Source organism: Lynx canadensis, chromosome B1, assembly GCF_007474595.2.
Source record: "Lynx canadensis isolate LIC74 chromosome B1, mLynCan4.pri.v2, whole genome shotgun sequence".
Taxonomy (NCBI): Eukaryota; Metazoa; Chordata; class Mammalia; order Carnivora; family Felidae; genus Lynx; species Lynx canadensis.
In genome coordinates, this window is record NC_044306.2 from 126439298 (window position 1) to 126459946 (window position 20649).

General features: G+C 38.3%; 1 protein-coding gene across 1 annotated transcript in view; it reads left to right on the forward strand.

Moving 5' to 3' along the window:
• Positions 1-20649, forward strand: part of UNC5C (unc-5 netrin receptor C) — a 305372-nt gene that overhangs the window by 162452 nt on the left and 122271 nt on the right. Inside the window, exon 4 of the mRNA XM_032593071.1 lies at positions 18844-18987. Coding sequence (XP_032448962.1) covers positions 18844-18987 — 144 coding nt within the window. The remainder of the gene's footprint in view (positions 1-18843; positions 18988-20649) is intronic.

Genomic DNA, 20649 nt, shown 5'->3' on the forward strand with positions numbered 1-20649 from the left:
CTGTTTTTTTTCTCTCCTCACCCCAGCATATTTTTTTGGCATCTTCAAAGACACAAGAGAAAACTTTTTAATTAAAAAATGCCACGACCAAGGAAGAATCGAATGCTAAAACTTGAGGGGAGAGGGCTTTCCTCACTATGAACCCTTTAGTCTTCTCTCCCAGGTGTCATCAATCCAGAGTTATCCCTGTTGAAATACTCTTTCCAGTTCCTCCAAAAAGCACCATTTGGAGATACAAAATCAGCATGTATAGCATGAAAGCTACAATTAGCAAAATATCAGGGTCTGGCAAAAAAGCAAACACAGCCCGTAGGAAGTATAATATCTAGCAATGAAAAACAATTCAGGTTAGGGAAGCCTTGGACTAGTTGCTAATTTCATCAAGGGTTTAACCTGATTTTTAAAATCCGCTTTGGGAGAAATCTCCAAGAACATGAAGGCAAGGGAAACAAGGAAAAATTAGGATGCTAGTTGTGGACCCTGGGTGCATTTGACAATCTCCAGGGGTGATTTTTGAAAACATGTATGTCTTGGCCCCACCTCCCAGAGAATGATTTAATTGGGAGCAGGGCATAGCTTATTCTTTGTTCACTAATTTTAAGCTCTGTAGAAATGTAATGTACATCCTAGTTGAAATGGGGCAAGAGGAGACACTACTGTGAACGCACAGCATAGAGGAGGTATAGAGACACATGTTTTGCTCAAAATCCATGCCCCAGATACTTTTCTTGGTGCTGTGAGTAGAGACACAACTAAGACCTGATGCACTTGAAGAGATCACAGTCTGAAAGGGGCAAAAGGGATGAGGAAAAAGAGAGAGAATAAAGAGTATGCTTTACCATTTGCTGGGGTTCTCCTCTCATCACAAGAATAAATTCATGAAACCCCTTGGTAGTTCCATGGTATAGAGTTACACGGTAGAGAGCCCCTGCTTTCTGCAATATCCTTTGGCCTGTCTCTGCCTATTAAACTTCTCAGACTGAGGGATTGCAGCGTCCTGAGGGAAGAGGGGGGGAACTCTAGGCTTGAGTGAATTAAAATTTAGCTGGAAAAACCCAGGGGAATGTCCTGTACAAGGCAATTCCAGGAATGGCAGGGAATGAATGGCATGCCTCTTTTTATAGCTACAGTCTTGATGATCCTAGACAATGATGCCCTCTGTATGAAGTGACGTTAGTGACTAAAAGGCTACCTCCCCACACCCGCTCTGTGGGGCATTTGTGAAACCAGAAAAACACTGCATGGCAGACAGCTTTTCCTCACCTTTTTGCTCCGTCTGATCTTGAGTTCATTCTTTGAATGTAGACAGTAAATGCCCTTAGTCACTGTGTTAGTTTCCTAGGGCTGCCACAATAAATTAGCACAAAATTTGGGGCTTAAAACAACAGAAATTTATTCTCTCAGTTTTGGAGGCTAGAAGTCTGAAATGCTGCAGAGCAGCGCCCCCTCTGGTCACTAGAGAAAGGTCTGTTCTTTGTCTCTTCCAGCTTCTGGTGGCTGCCAGGCATTCCTGGGCTGGTGGTAGCATCACTCCAGTCTCTGCCTCCTTCCTCACATCACCTCCCATTCTGTGTCTCTCTTCTGTGTGTCCACTTATTACTGGAACTGGGACCCACCTGGGGTAATTTAGGATCTCGAGATCCTTAATTTAATTGCATCTGCAAAGACTCTTAGCCTAGTAAGGTAATATTCACCTTTGCTAGGGATTCAGATGTGGCATATCTTTTGGCAGGGGGTGGGGCTACAGTTCAAAAGCACAATGAAGCTTAACAGACATCTCACCAAGAACTGCAAATAAGCATATGTCATTAGGGACATATATGAGACACCACTCTGCCCCTATTAGGAGGGTCGAAATCCAGAACAATGACAACAGCAAACGTTGACAAGGATGTGGAGCAACAGGAACTCTCATTCATTGTCAGTCAGAATACAAAATAATACAGCCACTTGGAAGACATTTTGGCATTTTTAAATCAAAACTAAACATACTCTTTCCTCATGACACAGCCATCAGAGCTTGATATTTACCCAGAAAAGTTGAAAACCTATGTCCACACAAAAACACAGATATTTATAGCAGTCCAAGATGTCCTTTAGTAGGTGAGTGGGTGAGCAAACTGGTACATCCAGACAATGGAATATGATTCAGTACTTTAAAGAAATGAGCTATCATGGCATGAAAAACTATGGAGGAAACTTAAAGTGCATATTACTAAGTGAAAGAAGCCAATCTGAAAGGCTATATACTGTATAGTTCCAACTATATGACATTATGGAAAAGGCAGAACTATGGAGGTGGTAAAAAGATCAGTGGTTGCCTCCCAGGTAGGGGGAGACAGGGACGAGTAGATGGATAGTAGAGGATTTGTAGGATAGTGAAACTACTCTGGATAGCACTATCAAGGTGGATACATCATTACCTTTGTCCAAATCCATAGAATGTACAATATCAAGAGTGAACCTGAATGTAAACTATGGATTTGGGGTGACAATCGCATGTCAGTGGAGGCTCATCAGTTATGTACCACCCTGGTGGAGGATGTTACTAACAAGGGAGGCTATGCTTGTGTGGAAGCAGATTGTATAGGAGAAATATGCACCTTCTTCTCACTTTTCCTAGGAACCTAAAACTAGTTGATTAAATACCATGAAAAGAAAAGGGTCGTGATGATAGAGACAGCAAATGGGGGTGATGGGAGCTGAAAGTGATGACATTTACCTGGCTGTTTCCCCTCGTTTGGCCAGTATTTCTGAGTTAACTAGAAATGTAACAGGCAACAGAAGCATTCCCTGGTTGTTCTTTCCCGGCTTTCTGCAGCTTCCCCCAATCTGTTGTGTTGTACTGCGGGCCAGATACAGGAAACACAGCGCACAGCTAGTCTCCTGCTTTTCACTCCTTTTCCTCATGCCGTAGCATCCTTCCAACCCCCGCACTCCAACAGTTCACCCTGTCTCGTGGAGACCTGAATATTCTCATCACCACATTTTTCATGAAAATTCTTTTCCCTGCACAGTTGCCAAAACCACATGAAAATAGACAATACAATCACAAGAATTTCACCTGATCATTTCCTCTGTGCGCGCATGCGCGCGCGCGCGCGCGCGCACACACACACACACACACACACACACACACACACTCACACTTTTGCTTGGCCTAGCAACACAATGGGGATGTAAACATGTTGTTAATGCAGTTGCTCTCAGTTGGCTTCCCAGATGGCTTAAGTTCAATAGATTTTTCCCCCTGATTTCCTCAGCTTCTCCTAGCTGGTGCTAAACAGCCATTATGCCTTTTCCTGCACATTGAGATTCATCTGCAGCTACTAAACTGCTTCCAAAGTGCTTCAATTTTGCATGAGTGCTAAGCTGGGGACTGGGAGACATTACCCAGTGCTGAAGGCCCAGATCATTAGAAAGAGCATGTAAATCCTCTGAACCAGAAATAAAAAGTGCAGAGATTTCCTTTGTAAAGTCCCAACTGCAGCTTTATGTAAAGCATGAACCTTTGGCAAGATTTTATGTGGTCCCTTTTTCCTCCTAAATTTTGTTTTTGCTTTTTTTTTCTTTACTTGGGCATATGTGTTCTATTTTTTTTCAAGGAGAGACAATTATTTCATAGTCAGGAAGATGTGAGATCATAGCCATAAGCTATCATTATTTCTCTTCTTAGGACACCAGATCTCTCTTCACTTTTAATAGGCAAGGCACTTCAAAGTATTGCTGAAGGATCACCCACATAATAGATTTTAAAAACAAATTTGAAACCTGCTGAGTAGCAAGATGCTTTGAGGAAGGATGGGTTGACATTTATAAGGTATGTGCAGGGGACATAAATCTGTATTATTTGAGTAAGTATAGATGTAGGATGTGTAGACATGCTGGATTGTGGAGAGAGGTTGGGATGGAATCCGAAGGGGATTGTGAAAAGTATTAATGAGAAAGAAGTGATTGTATTCTTCTCATTTGTCAAGAGATACTTCCCCATACATTGTTACCGAAAAGTCTTGTTTGTATTTGTCAAGGTGGACATATTTTTTATCTGTACTTGATCTGTATTTCCATCGCTGCTGTCCTCCCATGCTGCCTGTCATACCATCTTGCCGTAAATTGAAAGCGTGACTGTGGTCACCTGGAGAGGTACCTTCAAGGGGATGACACTTGTAGGGCTGGAACTCTGAGCAGCCCGCCGTTCTGCACACTGTGGGGCTGGGCCTGCGTCCCAAGCCCATGGAGATGTGATAAAAAGCACTTATGATGAAAAGGTTGACTCCCTATCCTCATTTGGTATTTCCTTTGCAGTGGAATTTTTTGAACAGTTATGACAACATTTTTTTGGTCTGTAGTGTATCCATTTAGTAAGAGTTAACCAGGCTCCTTTTACATGATTGCCTATAATTATTTCTCTTTTTCCATATATTTATGTAATAGGTCAGGCTATTCTTTGTAGGATTCTGAGAGCAAAAAAAAATGTGCATTTATGATCAGATACAGCAATTCATTATTTATTTCTAAACACATTTTCAAGGACATTTATTAGCCACTGATTTATTCAACACTGAATATGCAAGTGGGATCTGACAGAAATGTGACTAAATGGGCTTATAATAGAGTATGAAGTAAAAGCATTCTAACTTGTAGGTGAAAAGAAAATACTAGATGAAAGATATGCATATAAACATGCACAGTGAATTTAGGTGTATGCGTATACTATCTATATAACATATGCATTTTATGCTGAAACCCAGTTTTGTTTGTCAGCATGTTGTATGTATCTTTCAGAGTGGATAGTCCTATCTATTAATTTCCCTTTACTAAAAACATGACTAATCATGAAAATGTCATCATCTTTATTAGTGTTAGTGTCATCACAAAACATTATTTACTATGATTCCACACCTCACGACACTGAACTGTACATATTAAATAGCTAAATTTCATGTTCTCCCGTGAAGATTGTTTATCCACTAGAGTGTGTATCCTTTGAAGGAAATCATTTATAAAAGAAGGGAAGGGGAATTAAACTTTGCCTGAAGATATGAAAAGATACATGACTGAAGTTCTTTGTTCAGTTGGCAGTGTTAATGCAGTTACATAAATATCTCAGTGAATTGGAGCTCATGGTAGGAAACAATTATTTTTTCTTCTTCCTTTTTCTCTGTGATGCTGGTACAGAATGGACATGAATACATTACAAGTTACACACAATATTCAGAATCAGGTGCCACTCTCCTGTTCAAGTTTAAGTTTTTCTATCTCTTATGAAAACATCAAAATAAGATTGCCTGTAAAGAAATGATACTGGTAATTAAACATTATAACCTAGTATTTCACACCAATTTGTTCAACATTATGTTGGAAGTGATATTTTGAAAACGATTGCAAGCGTGCCATCCTGAAAATAATATTTTTGTTACATGCTAAGCAAATTGCTCTGGTTTATAGCATTTTGAGCATAATATTAAAATCACACATTCAGATATTTGAAAACTCTCAGAATTAATAGAAGTTCTTTTCTGTATATCCAACAAGATGTTGCCAAATTAAAAAAAAAATTTTTTTAATAATTTGGAGCTAAGCACTGAATCTTGGTTTAAAAAAAAAAGACCCAAAGCTTTGTGGAATTAGTATTTTTGGCATCCATTTATCTAGTAGTCATTTAGAAAAACCCACTGTGGGGGTGCCTGGGTGGCTCAGTCTGTTAAGCATCTGACTTTGGCTCAGGTCATGATCTCACGGTCCATGAGTTCAAGCCCCGCGTCGGACTCTCTGCTGACAGCTTGGAGCCTGGAGCCTGCTTCAGATTCTGTGTCTCCCTCACTCTCTGCCCCTCCCCCGCTCATGCTCTGTCTCTCTCTGTCTCAAAAACAAATAAACATTAAAAAAATTTTAATTAAAAAAAAAAAGAAAAACCCACTGTGTGCCAAGCATATTATTCATAGTCTGTATCATTTAAGGCTGTATCATGTAAGCTGCAGTAACAGACCCCACCAAAGATAGAATAGTTCAAAAGCAATAGAATGGTACATTTGTTTACCTACCAGGAAGGTATCCTTGCTTGTAGGGCAGCTCTGTTCCCTTTGGTCAGTTCTGGACCCAGACTCCTCTCCTCTTGTGGTTCTGTTGTGCTCTCTGGCCTCCTGTTCTTCAGTAACCAGCCAGCAGGGAGGGAAAGCCAGCAGGGAGGAGACCCACAAGCTTCTTCACCAGTTTGGCCAAGAAAAGGTACATGTATCTTCCACTCACATTCCATTGACCAGAATTGCTTTTGTGGCCCCTTCTAAGACTTTAAAGTTTAAGAAAATGAGAAATTTAATGCCCTACCCAAAGTTACTCACAACGGTAGCCACGCCAGGCCTCAAAACTGTTTTTCTTCCTTTTGGTCTAATCTATTTTTTTCTACATTGAGCTCCCTCTGTCAGTACAGACTTTCATACCACAGAAAACAATTTTTTTAAATTTCACTTGACTTGATAATTACTGATATTTCAGTGTGATTGTGATTTCCTAAAAACTCAGCACCTTGTTTTTCCTATTGAAGTAGCTTTGTCAATTATAATGTAGTGAGACTTCTAATACTACCATCCCGTTCTCCTGTCCTTCCTGGACATAGGGGAACACTACAAGTCCCAGCATCCTTGCGGGTCCGCAGGGCCACGTGATTACTTCTGGCCAATGGTCTATGAGGGAAAGTTATGTTGCCCCTGCTGAGCCAAGGTATTTAAGTGCAGGTGGGTGTTCTCTGTGCTCTATTCTCGTGGCTTAGTAGCCATGGTTGAGAGGATATAGATTCAACATAGGTGCAGGCTGGATCACTAAGAAAAGTTCATGTAGGAGAGCAGCCCTGGAGGCTGTTGTGATGGAAAAGTGGACTTATTTTGTAAAGCCTCTGACATGAGGAGAGTTATTTAGTACAAAGCGTAGCATAAATTATTCTAGCTTCGGAAATCTTGTTAGTTAGCTCGCATTAAGGGTAAACTCTGCAAAGAGCTTCACATGTATCACCTCATTTAATCCTTATAAGAACCCATTGAATTAGGAATTTTAATTCCTATTTTCCTGTTGAGGAAAATGACATTTAGTGAGGTAAAAGAATTTTCCCAAGGTCATACATCTAGTTACTTGAGAAAACAGAATTTGAACCATATCTTTCTCTAACGGTTATCTCTCACTTAACTTAATGGCCAAGGATTAATTAAAAATAAGCTTTGAGGGGAGGCACCTGAGTGGCTCAGTTAGTTAAGCGTCTGACTTTGGCTCAGGTCATGATCTCATGGTTCATGGGTTTGAGCTCTGCGTCAGGCTCTCTGCTGACAGCTCAGAGCCTGAAGCCTGCTTTGGATTCTGTGCCTCCCTCTCTATCTGCCCCTCCCCTGTTCACACTCTGTATCTCTCTCTCAAAATCAAATAAACATTAAAAATAAACAAATAAGCTTTTATTGTCAAATCTGGATCAATATTGTTTTCTGGAATTCTACCTATAAGCTTATCAAAAACTAAGCATATGTAACTTGGACTCAACAAAAAAAAACAAAGAGACATTCTGTATTTAAAAAAAAGGAAAAAAAATTAAGTGTATTATACTTGGTTTCATTGTTTTTATTAAATCATGTCTCCTTTTGGAATGATAATAGAATGATTTGAAAAAGGATCTTAGAATATATAGAAATATTTTGAAAATATCAGAACACAGTTATTTCTTAGTTCTTATATAAAGTTAAAATTGAAAATTGGTATTTCAGTGGCAGTTCATTCAAATACCTACTCCTGACTTGAAAATATGAAATGCTAATATTTTTCATTTCTACTTGGAATTTCACAAGTTAAGCTTTCTTGTTGTAAATTAATGAGTCACTCTTGCATATTTGAGTTCTTTAAAAGACAAAGAAAAAATATTTTCACTGGTACTTGACCTGTGTTTACTCAGTTATTATAAATAATTTTGAAGAACCTAAAAACCATTATGAAAACTCTGCTCCTCCCACTCCATTCTCAGTGTGACTGCCAACCCAGTTCAAAGTTTAATTCAAAGTTGTGTCTGATGATGTCTTTCCGGCTAGGGAAGGAGGTACAAGTGTCATCATGACTGAAAGTTCCTTTTCTCTAAAATATATTTGGAGAGGTGCCTGGGTGGCTCTGTCAGTTAAGCATCCGACTTCGTTTCAGGTCATGATTTCACGGTCTGTGAGTTCGAGCCCTACATTGGACTCTGTGCTGATGTCTCCGAGCCTGGAGCCTGCTTCAGATTCTGTGTGTCCCTCTCTCTCTGCCCCTCCCTCCCCTCAAAAATAAATGAAAAAATTAAAAAAAATATTTTGATATAATCATATATCTTTTAAATAAGTATGTAATAGTGTCCTAGGGAAAATCTTCTTTTGTTTATTCAGTAAATACTCATTGTATGCTCACAATGTGAGGCTGAATATTATTCTATGCCACAGGGACAGCATGTAACAGACACAAATCTCTACTCTGATAGAACTCATGTTCTGGTTGGTAAGTGAAGAAAGACCTAGAAGGTGTGATTGCACTCATCAATTTTAAATCTTCACTAAAATGTAAAAGTTTGCTTATTCTGCCCCAAATTAGTTCGTGCTAACCTACCTGGTAATTTCCATTCAGTTGCTTAATGTCCCTGTCTCACTTGCATAATGCACTATGGATATAAGGAATTTCTAACAGATGAACCAAGCAAGCATTCTGGTTACCGAAATAAGTAGACTTTTCCACTCATCTTACCAGGATAACTTTACTTTATCTACACTTTAATATAGTGGGAAGCCTAGAGGATTGGTAAAATCCTGGGTTACTTGGCTGAAAGACAAGAAACTTAAAGGCAAATCACCAGAATTCCTTCCTGCTGTTCAAACTTCATTTCTAAATATCAGAGCCAGATCTGTATTGCCCTCAGTGATTGGTGTCCCCACCTAGACCTGACTGTCCCAAATCTGCTGAAAAGTTCCAAAACTAGCCATGTCTTTCTCATTTGGGTGTGTGCCTAATATAATTTCCCATCATAGTAGTCCTCCCCTCCCTGAATCTATGTTAGTACCTCCAATGGTAATTTTGTGAATAAAATATAGTTATAGTGTCAAAATAATTGTTATTTTTATACTACATGTATATAATTTAACAGATTTGAATTACTTTTATAGCTGTTATTCCATTTCTTTTCTCAACAAGCCAACAAGACAAAAAAGTTATCTTGTTTTATAAGTTGAGAAACCAAGGCCTGATGAATTTAGGACTTTCCAAAAGTCAAATAGTAAATATTGAACAAGAATTTATTTTCTTAATCCAAGTGAATTACTAGGTTGTTGTATGTTAGGTGAATATTTGTCTAATCTCCTGGTTGTAACATTAATTATCCTGGATGAGTTGAATTTTTTTTAATGATCCTTTCTAGTTTGGTTTAAAGGTTTCCTTAAGAACATGAAATATATCAGGGTGCCTGGGTGACTCAGTCGGTTAAGCGTCCAACTTCGGCTTAGGTCGTGGTCTCACAGCTCATGATTTCGAGCCCTGCATCAGGCACTGTGCTGACAGTTCAGAGCTGGGAGCCTACTTCAGATTCCGTGTCTCTGTCTCTCTCTGCACCTCTCCCACTCATGCTCTGTCTCTCTTTCTCTGTCTCTCAAAAATAAATAAACGTTAAAAAATTTTTAAAGAGTATGAAATATATTGCTTTTAAGACAAGTGAACAGCTGTCCTCAGTATACTGTGTGTGAACTGTTATAAGTGGCAATCTATCCAGAGGTGATTGATCTCAATGTTTGCTTCTAAATCACATGAGATAAGTACAAAATGAAAGCCCAACAGTATGAGTAATTATTATTTTGGATATATGTGCTAGTTTCCATCGTCAGTGTTTTCAGAGGCTCACCAAAATATTCCTTTTAAGCTCTTAAGATTAAGGACTTGATGTAATATCACAGATCTAAGAACAATTTTTGTAATCATAATTAAAATTAAAATGATTAAAATTCCATTAAAAATAAATCAGATTAGTCTTGTTTACTAGTCAAGACAGATTATTTTTCCTTAAAGCATATGTCACTTGAATAAACATCATTTTACCAATTTACCATTTTTACAGGTTCCCCACTCCATAGAATAAACTTCTCCAGCTGCCAATCAAGGCTCTCCATGAATTTCTCTTCTATCTAATTCCATGGCCTTATTTCTTTAGTCGGTTTCTGTAAACTCTTCTCCCCTGTAGTGCTCCATGCTTTTTCATCTGTGCCCTTTGGCTTTGTGCTATTCTATCCTCCTGAAGTGTCTTTGATTTTTCTCTAAGTCTTTAAACCCAATCCATGCTTCAGCATCAAACTCAAATATTCCACTTCCCCATGTTTACCCTGATCTCTCCATGTGAAACTATTTCACTATAGCTTTATTTAGGGGGTTTTCAGAATTTTCCAAATAGTAGATTACTTTTATTCAATAAATAAATATATGGAAAGTGCCAAACTATGTTGAAAGACATGATGATATGGGGCTCTGTGTTATGTTGACTGTAGGGTTATATGGTTTAATAAATTTGGAGGAAGTGGTGGCAGTCCAAATTAAACATACTTTTTTATGGCAGGACTTCTGACCAATGCCTTTAATATGCTGATTAGCATTTTGAGTTTCTAAGAGGAAGACATAGTAAACAGAAATCCCCAAACTTATTTGACCAAAGAACCCTTTTTTGAGACACAATTTGGGGAATGTTGGTATAGTGCAAGGAACAGGAACATTGGATTCAGATAAATAATGGATCTAAATCTTGATTTTGGTAATCATTGGCTGCATGAAAAATTGTTTAAATTCTGACCTCTGCTCTTTACCTGTATTATAATAATAGCCATTCCCAAGGATTATTATGCAGATTAACCAAGACACATGGTAGATGCCCAATAAATTTTAGCTACTTTTACTTTTCTGAGTTACAATTAAATTTACATGTGATTCATGTATAAGACATTTATTCATTTAACGTACATTAACTGGACAAATATGTGTGCCAGTTAATGTGCGGATCCATATGCAATGCATATGACAGGGTCACTGTATTCAGTGAACTCCCATTTGTTTCCTGCATTAAACAGTAAACTAATCAGAAAGGATCCATAAAGAGTTCATCTCGATGGCTACATTGGAAATGACAGTGCATAAAATAGGGGCTCAAGAACTGTCTCCACAATGAATTGTGAAGGACAGAGACCATATCTGCCTTCTTTACCACTGTGTCCGCAGCATGCAGAATGCACGCAGCACTCTTCCCCACCCTTATGGACAAGATTTTTTTTTAATTGTGGTAAAATTACTTCCATTGAAATTACTAGGTGTGCCTGGGTGGCTCACTCAGTTAAATGTCCAACTCTTGGTTTTGGCTCAAATTATAATCTCACAGTTTGTGAGTTCAAGCCCTGTGTGGGGCTCTGACAGTGTGGAGCCTGTTGGGATTCTCTCTCTGTCCTTCTCTCTCTGCCCTTCAACTGCTTGCAGTCTCTCCCTCTCTCTCTCTACTCCCCTCTCAAAATAAATAAACTTAAAAAACTGTTTTTAGTTGAGAAAAAAAGAAATTACTAATGTTTTGCATGAAATAAAAATAAAAAGTAATGCATGTAGTTATGATTTAATTATTAAGAATTATACCTTAAAGAAAAATGTTGGAATATACATTCAAATACATATGTAATAAGTTTCATGTTTCACAAAAAATATTTAGAAGAGTAATGTATCTGCTATCTCAATGGAATGTGCTCTGTGTTCTCCCAAATTAAATTGCTATCCTATTTTTACAAAATTGATTCTTTGTACTCTAAAGAACATTGACATACAAGGTAGAAGTTAAATTTTAGGGGCGTCGGCGTGGTTCAGTTGTTTGAGCATCCGACTTCAGCTCAGGTCATGATCTCATGGTTTGTGGGTTCGAGCCCCGTGTCAGGCTCTGTGCTGACAGCTCAGAGCCTGGAGACTGCTTCAGATTCTATATCTCCCTCTCTCTGTGCCCCTCCCCTACTTGTGCTCTGTCTCTCTCTGTCTCTCAAAAATAAATAAATGTAAAAAAAAATTAAAAAAAAAAAAGAGAAAACTTTTCAGCTCCCATTTTGGTCTCAGAAAGACTTCTTGGAAGAGACATTCAACAGGTTTTTTTTATCACCAAAGTTAAGAATAGTAATTAAATGATCGGGCAGAGCTAGTAGAATTAATCTATCAATTTATTACCACTCTGTATGTAAGAAAGAGCATTTTGCATACCCCCCACTCCAATTACCATTACTCACAGCTCTAAGTTTGATGGTGGTTGGAAAGTCCAGTGAAAAATAGGAGGACTGCTTCTCCTGTAACATCTAAAACCTGACACTTCGGCAAAGGAAAGGGAAAGCAGTACTAATGTTGTCAGAGGAAGTACCATTTATAACTATTTTAATATCATCTTGCAGTTAATATCTCAAGTTTTAAGGTAAGCTGCATTTATCCATGGTTGTCACATAGCTTTCTAAAAGCACCGTAAATCTCCCCACTCCAGACACACCATCCAATAAATATTTTCTTCTCAGTTCTAGACAAAACCAAAACATAGCAAAACAAAACACAGGTCCTCTGGACACGGAATGCCAAACAGAACCAAGTAACTAGAAATTATCATGTAAAAAGGAAGTCAAGTCAATGACCTAGGTATGAAATGCTTCCAAACAAATCCCTTGAACCATTCAGTCCCAGTCATGTTATTCTTTGACTTGTAAATTCATCTTGACCACAAAGATAATAAATGTAACTTTAACAAAATTATAATAAATCTAATATACCAGTAAGTTGTAATTTCCATTTATACAAAGTAATTTTAGTTAATTAGATGGACTGTTTATGTATTAAATATTATATTAAAAAATCCAAGGAACACATTTCAGAGAAAAGTTGATGAATTATGTGTTTACAGTGTCTTCTTTTCCTGATGAAGTTTAAAGATTGTCAGATGACTTCATGTAGCATAAAACTATGTCCTGGTAGTAAAGGTCAGCCTTTCAAGTTATTATATTTTGATTATTTTAGTGAGAATTACAAGCTGATGAAATAATTGTCAGGGTTTTTTGTTGTTGTGTTTGTTTTTTTGTTTTTGTTTTTTTTCGGTGTGACATCCTTTTAAATAATGCTGGTATTTTGTGTGATTTAATTTGTATTAAGACATCTAGAACAGATATGTATCTTAGTTTAGATCATATTAGTGAAAACTAATAGGATTAAGCTCTGGGAGAAAGCATGAAAAAGAGACCACACTAATTCAATAAAGTGTTGTAATATATCCCAGATCATCCCTACCTGTAACTTCATGCGTTTCCCACCACTCTCTGTCCTGTGAATGTACTATAATGAGATTTGGTAGAGTGACCTCTGCAGCTCTTCTCCCAACAGGGAGAGTGTGGAGGAAGCCGAATTGCCAAGTCTATGCAACATGATGTCTCAAACCTTCCCTTTGCTGTATGAAAGAAAAAGTAATTGAGAAGAATGAGAAATACAACTCGGGTATACATAACACCTAAGTCTAATGTGGGGTTAGGATGCTTTTTAAGTGAAACATACATGAGGTATCAGAAGGCAAGGATTTGATGACCACATTTTATTTTATTTGTTGGTTTGTTTGTTTTGTGTGAAACAACTTCTTTATTTCAATCTTATGTTTACAAAAAGACAAAGAGGATAAGGAGTGGGGAGGCAGGAATAATGGTTGGTCACCTCCAGAGATAAAAGGAAGAGGCCTCTTATAGTCAACAAAAATGGATGAGACTGTTCATCCATGCCATTATTAGTAACAGCAGTGGCCAAAAAGAAGTCCAAGCAGGGATCAAAGGCTTCTGTTAACAAGGTCAGTCTGTTTTGGGAGAGTCAGATGGTCTGTCCAGTCCATATCCATGAGGAAGAGAAAGCCCAAGTCAGTTTATTGAAGCCTCAGCTGTGGGTGGGATGGGGCCCATTTCTCTGGGAAGAACTGGGCCACTGACTCCAGGGAATATAGGGACCATGAGATACACACCAGGGAAAACCCCTATGAACTACAGGGGCCCACTGCAGGTAGGGTGTGGGGAAACTTGGGCATAAGTGGCTTGGAATCATCATCAAAGGAAAATCCTGTCTGGGTAGGTGAGGGGACATCTGAATAGAAACAGTTTGAGAGGAACTGATCAGATTGTGATGACCACATCTTAAAAAATCTTTTGAGATGATGCATGATTTTGGAGTATCACCTAATAAATGAGATAAATGAACAGCAGGATGCTGGAGATACTGGAGATAAAAAAAGTATTAAATAACATACTTCTTGACAACAGTGGACTTTTAATGTTTGTTGACAGTACTACAGATTATACTTCTGGGGGAATATAGATACTGTTTTAAATAATTATACAACAGGATTTGTCATGCATTTGTGCTCACTTTATAATAATCTCTAGAAAAACACTATTTGTGCTGCCTGACCACTATTATAAAATTAAAATTATGCTAAAGGATACATATAATTTACCAGATTTTATTGCATATGCATGTATAGCCTCACAAAGATCCAATAAGAGGGTTGCATTTGCATCTGGATTTCTAAAATCATTTGAAATTCCCTATTAGCAAGTGCATATTCATATTCATTATAAGACTTCTTGATATAGCATGCTAATTACTTGCCTGCACTCTAGCTCCCACGCCACAATAAATCCTCTTATAAAAGCAGATCACTGCAAACTTCAAACAGCATGCATCCTTGAGATGCCACTATTAAAGGAAGAATGCTGATGGAAAATCTTTGATCTTATCAGACGTGATGGAAAATACACATTTGTATTTGAGTAAATCTGTAGAAGGAAGCATTCCACCCCCATCCTTAAGTAACCTGAAACCAATTTCAAGTTCCCAAATGCTCTTCAAAGCAACCCGCCTTGGAAGTGATGCTGATGGCATTACAAATTTCAAGGCAGCTTGCTTTTTCCATCTCAAGACTTCAAGCAGATTTCAAATTTTACTTTCAAAGAGAAAGGATATTACCTACTTTTAGCCAAACCACTAGCCTCTGGGCCGACGAGCAGAATGTCGTAGGTAAAGAACTTACCTATGGTAATGAAAGATGGTACATTACCAAGTAACTCAGAACTTGAATAATGCAGTTGATTGTAGGGAATTCTAAGCTGGAAGTGTTTAGAGGCTTCCTGCTTCAGTTCTTGTTCTAGTGTGGTTGACCAAAAGTTAGAATGTAAACTCTGGGCATGTGGCAGGACAAGTATACCCAACAAATTAATCCAGCTCCTCCTGAATGGGGCGTCTATCAAGCTGAAGACAAAAATCGGTGTGTGTTTGACTCCTGCACCCACAGGGAGCCTGAGCCACACAATTCAGAACATTCATACTATGAATAATCCCTGTAGCAGGAGGGTCGGTCTGTGGCTTCTTAAAAGGCCTCAGATTTGTGGTCAGCAGAAACATCCATGAGCCTATTTGGGCTGAAGGATACAGTGGCCCTAGTGAAGTTCCCCTAGCATTTAATTAGGTTTCCTGTAATTGCTTTAAGTAAAAGGAGGGGGACTAAAGCCTGATGTTATCATCTTGGGACACAAAATATTTGTATGTGGTTTTAATATCCTGAGCCCATTTGTTGCTGCCCTGCATTTTGGAAAGAGCCGTTATAGTTCTGAGGAAATACACACTACAGGTTTACCAGCCCTTTGGTGACTGTAAATTTACTGCAACAGCTTTTAAAGGAAGAGTTTTCTTTCCAGTAACTGAATTTCTGCATGAAGAGAGAAGGTATAAACAAGTAAAACAGGCAAAAGTATTAAATGCCAGAGAGTGGAATAAAAAAGAAGGGTGGGGCAGGGGTGAGGGGGAAAGCTGTGTGCCATCCTTCCATGAACTCCTAGATATCAGAAAATGAGAATAATAATTGCAGTAAGACAGGAAATGAGAGGGCCTAAGCAGAGACTAGGAAAGAGGAAAGGAAGTAGCATTATTCGTTAATAAGTTGGGATTTATGCTGTGGAGATTGTTCTATTATTTAGACATTGACTAAAATAACATACTGATCTTTTCATAGAGGAGTGAGGGACTTAGATATGCCAGTTTCTTGAAAATTCTTTTTAAACTGACCACTATGGGGGTGCCTGGGTGGCTCAGTCAGTTAAGCGTTCGACTTCGGCCAGGTCATGATCTCACGATTTGTGAATTCAAGCCCCATGTCAGGCTCTGTGCTGACAGCTCAGAGCCTGGAGCCTGCTTCAGATCCTGTGTCTCCTTCTCTCTGCCTCTCACCCACTGATGCTCTCTCTCTCTCTCAAAAAATGAATAAACATTAAAAAATTTTTTAAACTGATCACTGTATAAGCATAAAGGATACTTATTTCCAAGACTTTCAACAATAACTTTAAATATATTTAATACATTTTTGGCCACAGAGTTGCCCCTTCAGGATCTTGCCCTGCCTTGGCTTATAAAATTCACTTTCTTGGGCTTCATTTCAGTTCAGGGGCTCTTGAGTGGATCTAAGGACTTAGTTGTTTCTGTGACTCAAGTCCCTGCAGTTCCTGATAGAAAATATTGCTTATTTCCCTAGTGGAACAGCATCCATTTATATTGAGTGTTCCTTATTTTTCCTGAGGGCTTTTACCCATTTCAGCATGGTCTCAGTTTTAGGACAAGTTCTGGAATACTCTTGTACTCTTCATGTCACCTATACCAAGAAGTCATGCAAAAAGCTTAATAAATCATAACTTTTAGGAAGTAAAAATTCCTAATATTCATATTTTTATATTAATAACAGTCTTATATATGTGGATGTGTGTATATATACACAAATATACACATATATATGTGTGCATATATATTTATATTTACATTCTCATCTGATTACATCATCTGCATGCTTAACACACTTTGATGATGTCCATGACTTTCAGAAAGAAATCCCAAATTCTGAACATGGAGTGCAGCTGTGGTTCTCAAACTGTAGCATGCATCAGAATTCTTGGAGTGCTTGTTAAACCAAAATTGCTGGGCTCAACTCTCAAAGTTTCGTACTCAATTTGAGTCTGGAGTGGGACCCAAGAATTTGACTTCCAACAAGTTCCCAGGTGATGCTGATGAAACTGTTACATCTACACTTTCAGAACCACTGGTCTACAAGAATATATATTAACTGATCTTTTTTTTCTCCCTAGCTTCATCTCATGCCACCATCTCTGTGTCTGGTGCTCAGTTGTCTTCTCCTGGGTTCTCAATATCCTCATTCTCTTTCCTGAGTCTTCCCATATCTTCTGACCCTCTCCTTAGATAATTTAACCAAGTTAACTCATGTTGGATCCTTCGTACTAAGTTGAGTTCACTTGTTATTCACTCTCATTTTCACTATACTTCTTGTTTGCAGCATTGAACACAGTTGTAATTAAATAATAAATTGTATAATCTGTAGTTAATATATACCCTCTGCACAATAATATAGGTTCATTGAGGGTAAGGACTATCTTACTCATCAGAGATTCACAAGTGCCTAGGGCAATACCTTTTCCATAATTGATATTAAATATTTGTGCAATGAATGAATGAATGAATGCATGAATAGAAAGTACAAAGAAATATATTTAATCTTTCTTACTGTGCTTATACTTAACCCAGTCAAATTCTTCTAGTCCCTCGGGATGCCCCTGCCAATACTCTCCATAGGTACCTCATACGGAAAGTGTGTGCAGGCAAACTGGCAATTGTCCACGTGCATTGATCAGATGATCCTTCTTGCTCAGTGCAAAGAAGCACATTGCAGAATGACTCTAAGAAATAGGCTTAGGTACATTAAGATAAATACTACTAAAATGATAATCTCAGATTCTTAGTTCATTTTTTGTTATTTAGGATGATATAATGCTGTAAAATAAAATCCAATTATTTGAGCATTTTAGCTGGAAGCCACTTTCAGAGGATTTTGGTTACATTACAATTATAGAGAAACATTTGGGCTTTCAAAATATTGTGCATGAGAACTTTAAAGTCACACATTCTTTGGATAAAATAGCAGGGATTTGTTAACTTAAGGCTGGTATTTTTTAAAGAAAACAGTGTGCCTTAATAGCTAAAATGCAACTATTAAAATAACTTAGTTTTAAATAATCGCCACATATTTATAAAGTACTAGCTTATATTATAATAAAACCTGGCATATATATTTTATATGTACATTTATGATTATAGTTTTAGGTCATTCTCATGTCATGTGAAGAGTTAGGGGAAGATTTAGTTACTGTAAAACTATACAAGGTGTTGTAAAACTGTATATAGCTTTTTGGTACCAGACGATATTATAATAAAATGTGATATGTGTTTATATATATTTGTGACTTATATACTTATGATTATAGTTTTAGGTTAATCTCTGTCATTTCATGTGAAGAGTTAGGAAGATTTAGTTATTGTAAGGTTATGTACAGCACACAGATATCTTTCCACAACCTATATAATTTGGTTACCATCCTTAGGAGATGTGAAATTCAAGTTCATGTTTGAATAAACCAAGGAAGATAACTCAGTGGAGGGTGAATGTTTGTCAGGCTATTTGAGAAAAGGTGTAATTTTGTGGAGTGATAGATCTGTTCAACTTTCATCTTCTGATGAAAGCAGATTTGAAATAGCAAATAAGAAAATGAAAAAGTTGAGAGTCCAATAACTGGGGCCAGAGGAAAAATCACAGGTGGACAGTGACGGTACCTGGTGTGTTGATCTATGGCATCAAGACGGATCACTCGGGGGAAATACACGGTTTGATGGTTTGAGTTTTGTTAGTACCAGTCTTTTCCTGACTTTAATCTTCCTTTCTCTTGGCAGGTCTCATTGTCCGGGAAGTGAGCATTGAAATTTCGCGCCAGCAAGTGGAAGAACTCTTTGGGCCGGAAGATTACTGGTGTCAGTGTGTGGCCTGGAGCTCGGCGGGCACCACAAAGAGCAGGAAGGCCTATGTGCGCATTGCATGTGAGTCATGGCGTTGGGCCATGTGGGCATGGGCCACATGGGTTTCAGAAACCGGTGGAATGTGGAAAAATGTAGACCGTAACTGCTCTAAGTTCAAAGAACCGTAGTCAAAACTCCCAGATTTCTGCATTTGAGCTACACTTTCCCCTTAAGTCCCCAGGGTACCATTTTGTTGTGGTTGTTGTTGTTTCAAGATGCTTTTAGTTTGTCTTTAGGGATGTGAAAGAATTAGTGGTACTTTCAAAAGATTCTGAATTTTCTTTTTGAATCTGGTAATAATTAGGCTACAGGAAAACCAAACTGTATTCCTTTAATAAGTTTATTCTGCCAGTGTGTTAAGACAATGTTGATTAGTTTTGTTATTGGAAATAGAAATGACCCATACAAAGCTTCTCTATTCAGTTTTGGAACCATTCTAGTGCATCAAAACACAGCACTATTTTCCAAACTGTGTTAAGTTCTAGAGTATTCATGTTTAGGGAGAGGTTAGGAAGTGCCTCACAAAAAAGCGTTCCATAATCAAATAAATGTGGAAAATAGTTTTTTGGGGGCCAAGTTAAATAGGTTTATTCATTGCAAAATTCTTGGATTTTTAAATATGCTAATACATATTATCCCTAAGAAAAAGATGTAGCCTGCAGCTGTTTTTTGCAGGCCCCTCTTCTCAAGGAGTGCTATTCACATCTTGAGCAGCAATGAATGCTGCTTTAATCTGTCTTAAGGTTCCATACTGAGAAGTTTTCTCAAGTATGAGACCACTGAAATCCATGTCAATTATATGATCTGAACTCTTTTGAATGTCTGCATTTGACTAAATTCTGTTTTGTGGTGGATATCAGTATCACCCCCCAACACGTCACTGAGTCCCAATAGTCTTGGCTCTGAGGGTTCTCCCAGTTCCGTACCTGCCTCTTCCCTTCCCTCCTACTTGATCTAGATCCCAACCATTGCAAACACGCCCCAGCCAGTCTCAATGGCTCCACTTATTTCCCTTTTCTAGACCATCCTCCATATTACCACAGTGCAGTCTTCCTGAAACTCAGGTCTCTGCCCAGATCACTTCCCTCCCTGCTAAAATGTTACAGTAGCTTGGAGATAAAGGAAAAATTCCTTACCATTAATGTCATATGCCGTCGTCCGAGTCTGCTAGGGCTGGCATACAAAGTACCACAGCCTGGGTGCCTTAGCCAGCCGAAATCTTCTTCTCACAGTTCTGGAAGCTACAGGTCTGAGATCAAGGTGCCAGCAATGCTGTCTCCTCCGAAAGCTTCTCTCCTGGGCTCGTGGATGCTTGTCTCCACATGTTTGCACTGTCTTCCCTCTGCAACTGTCCTGGCCCGCATTTCTCTTCCTATAAAGACAGGAGTCATATTGGATTAAAGCTACCCTAAAGGCCTCATTGTAACTTCATCACCTCTTTAAAGGCCTTATCTGCAAATAAAGTCACATTCTGGAGTCCTGAGGGTTAGGACGTCAACATGTGAACAGTTCGGCCCCTGACAACTATATTTCATGGTTTATATATGCAACCTGTATTTTCAGTGTCAACCACAAAGAATGTTTCCATTTTACTCACAGTACATTTGAAATACTTTGATTTCCATGCTTTCCAGCTACTGTTCACAGTGAAGGGTTTCATCCTTCTCTTACTTCCCTTCATTT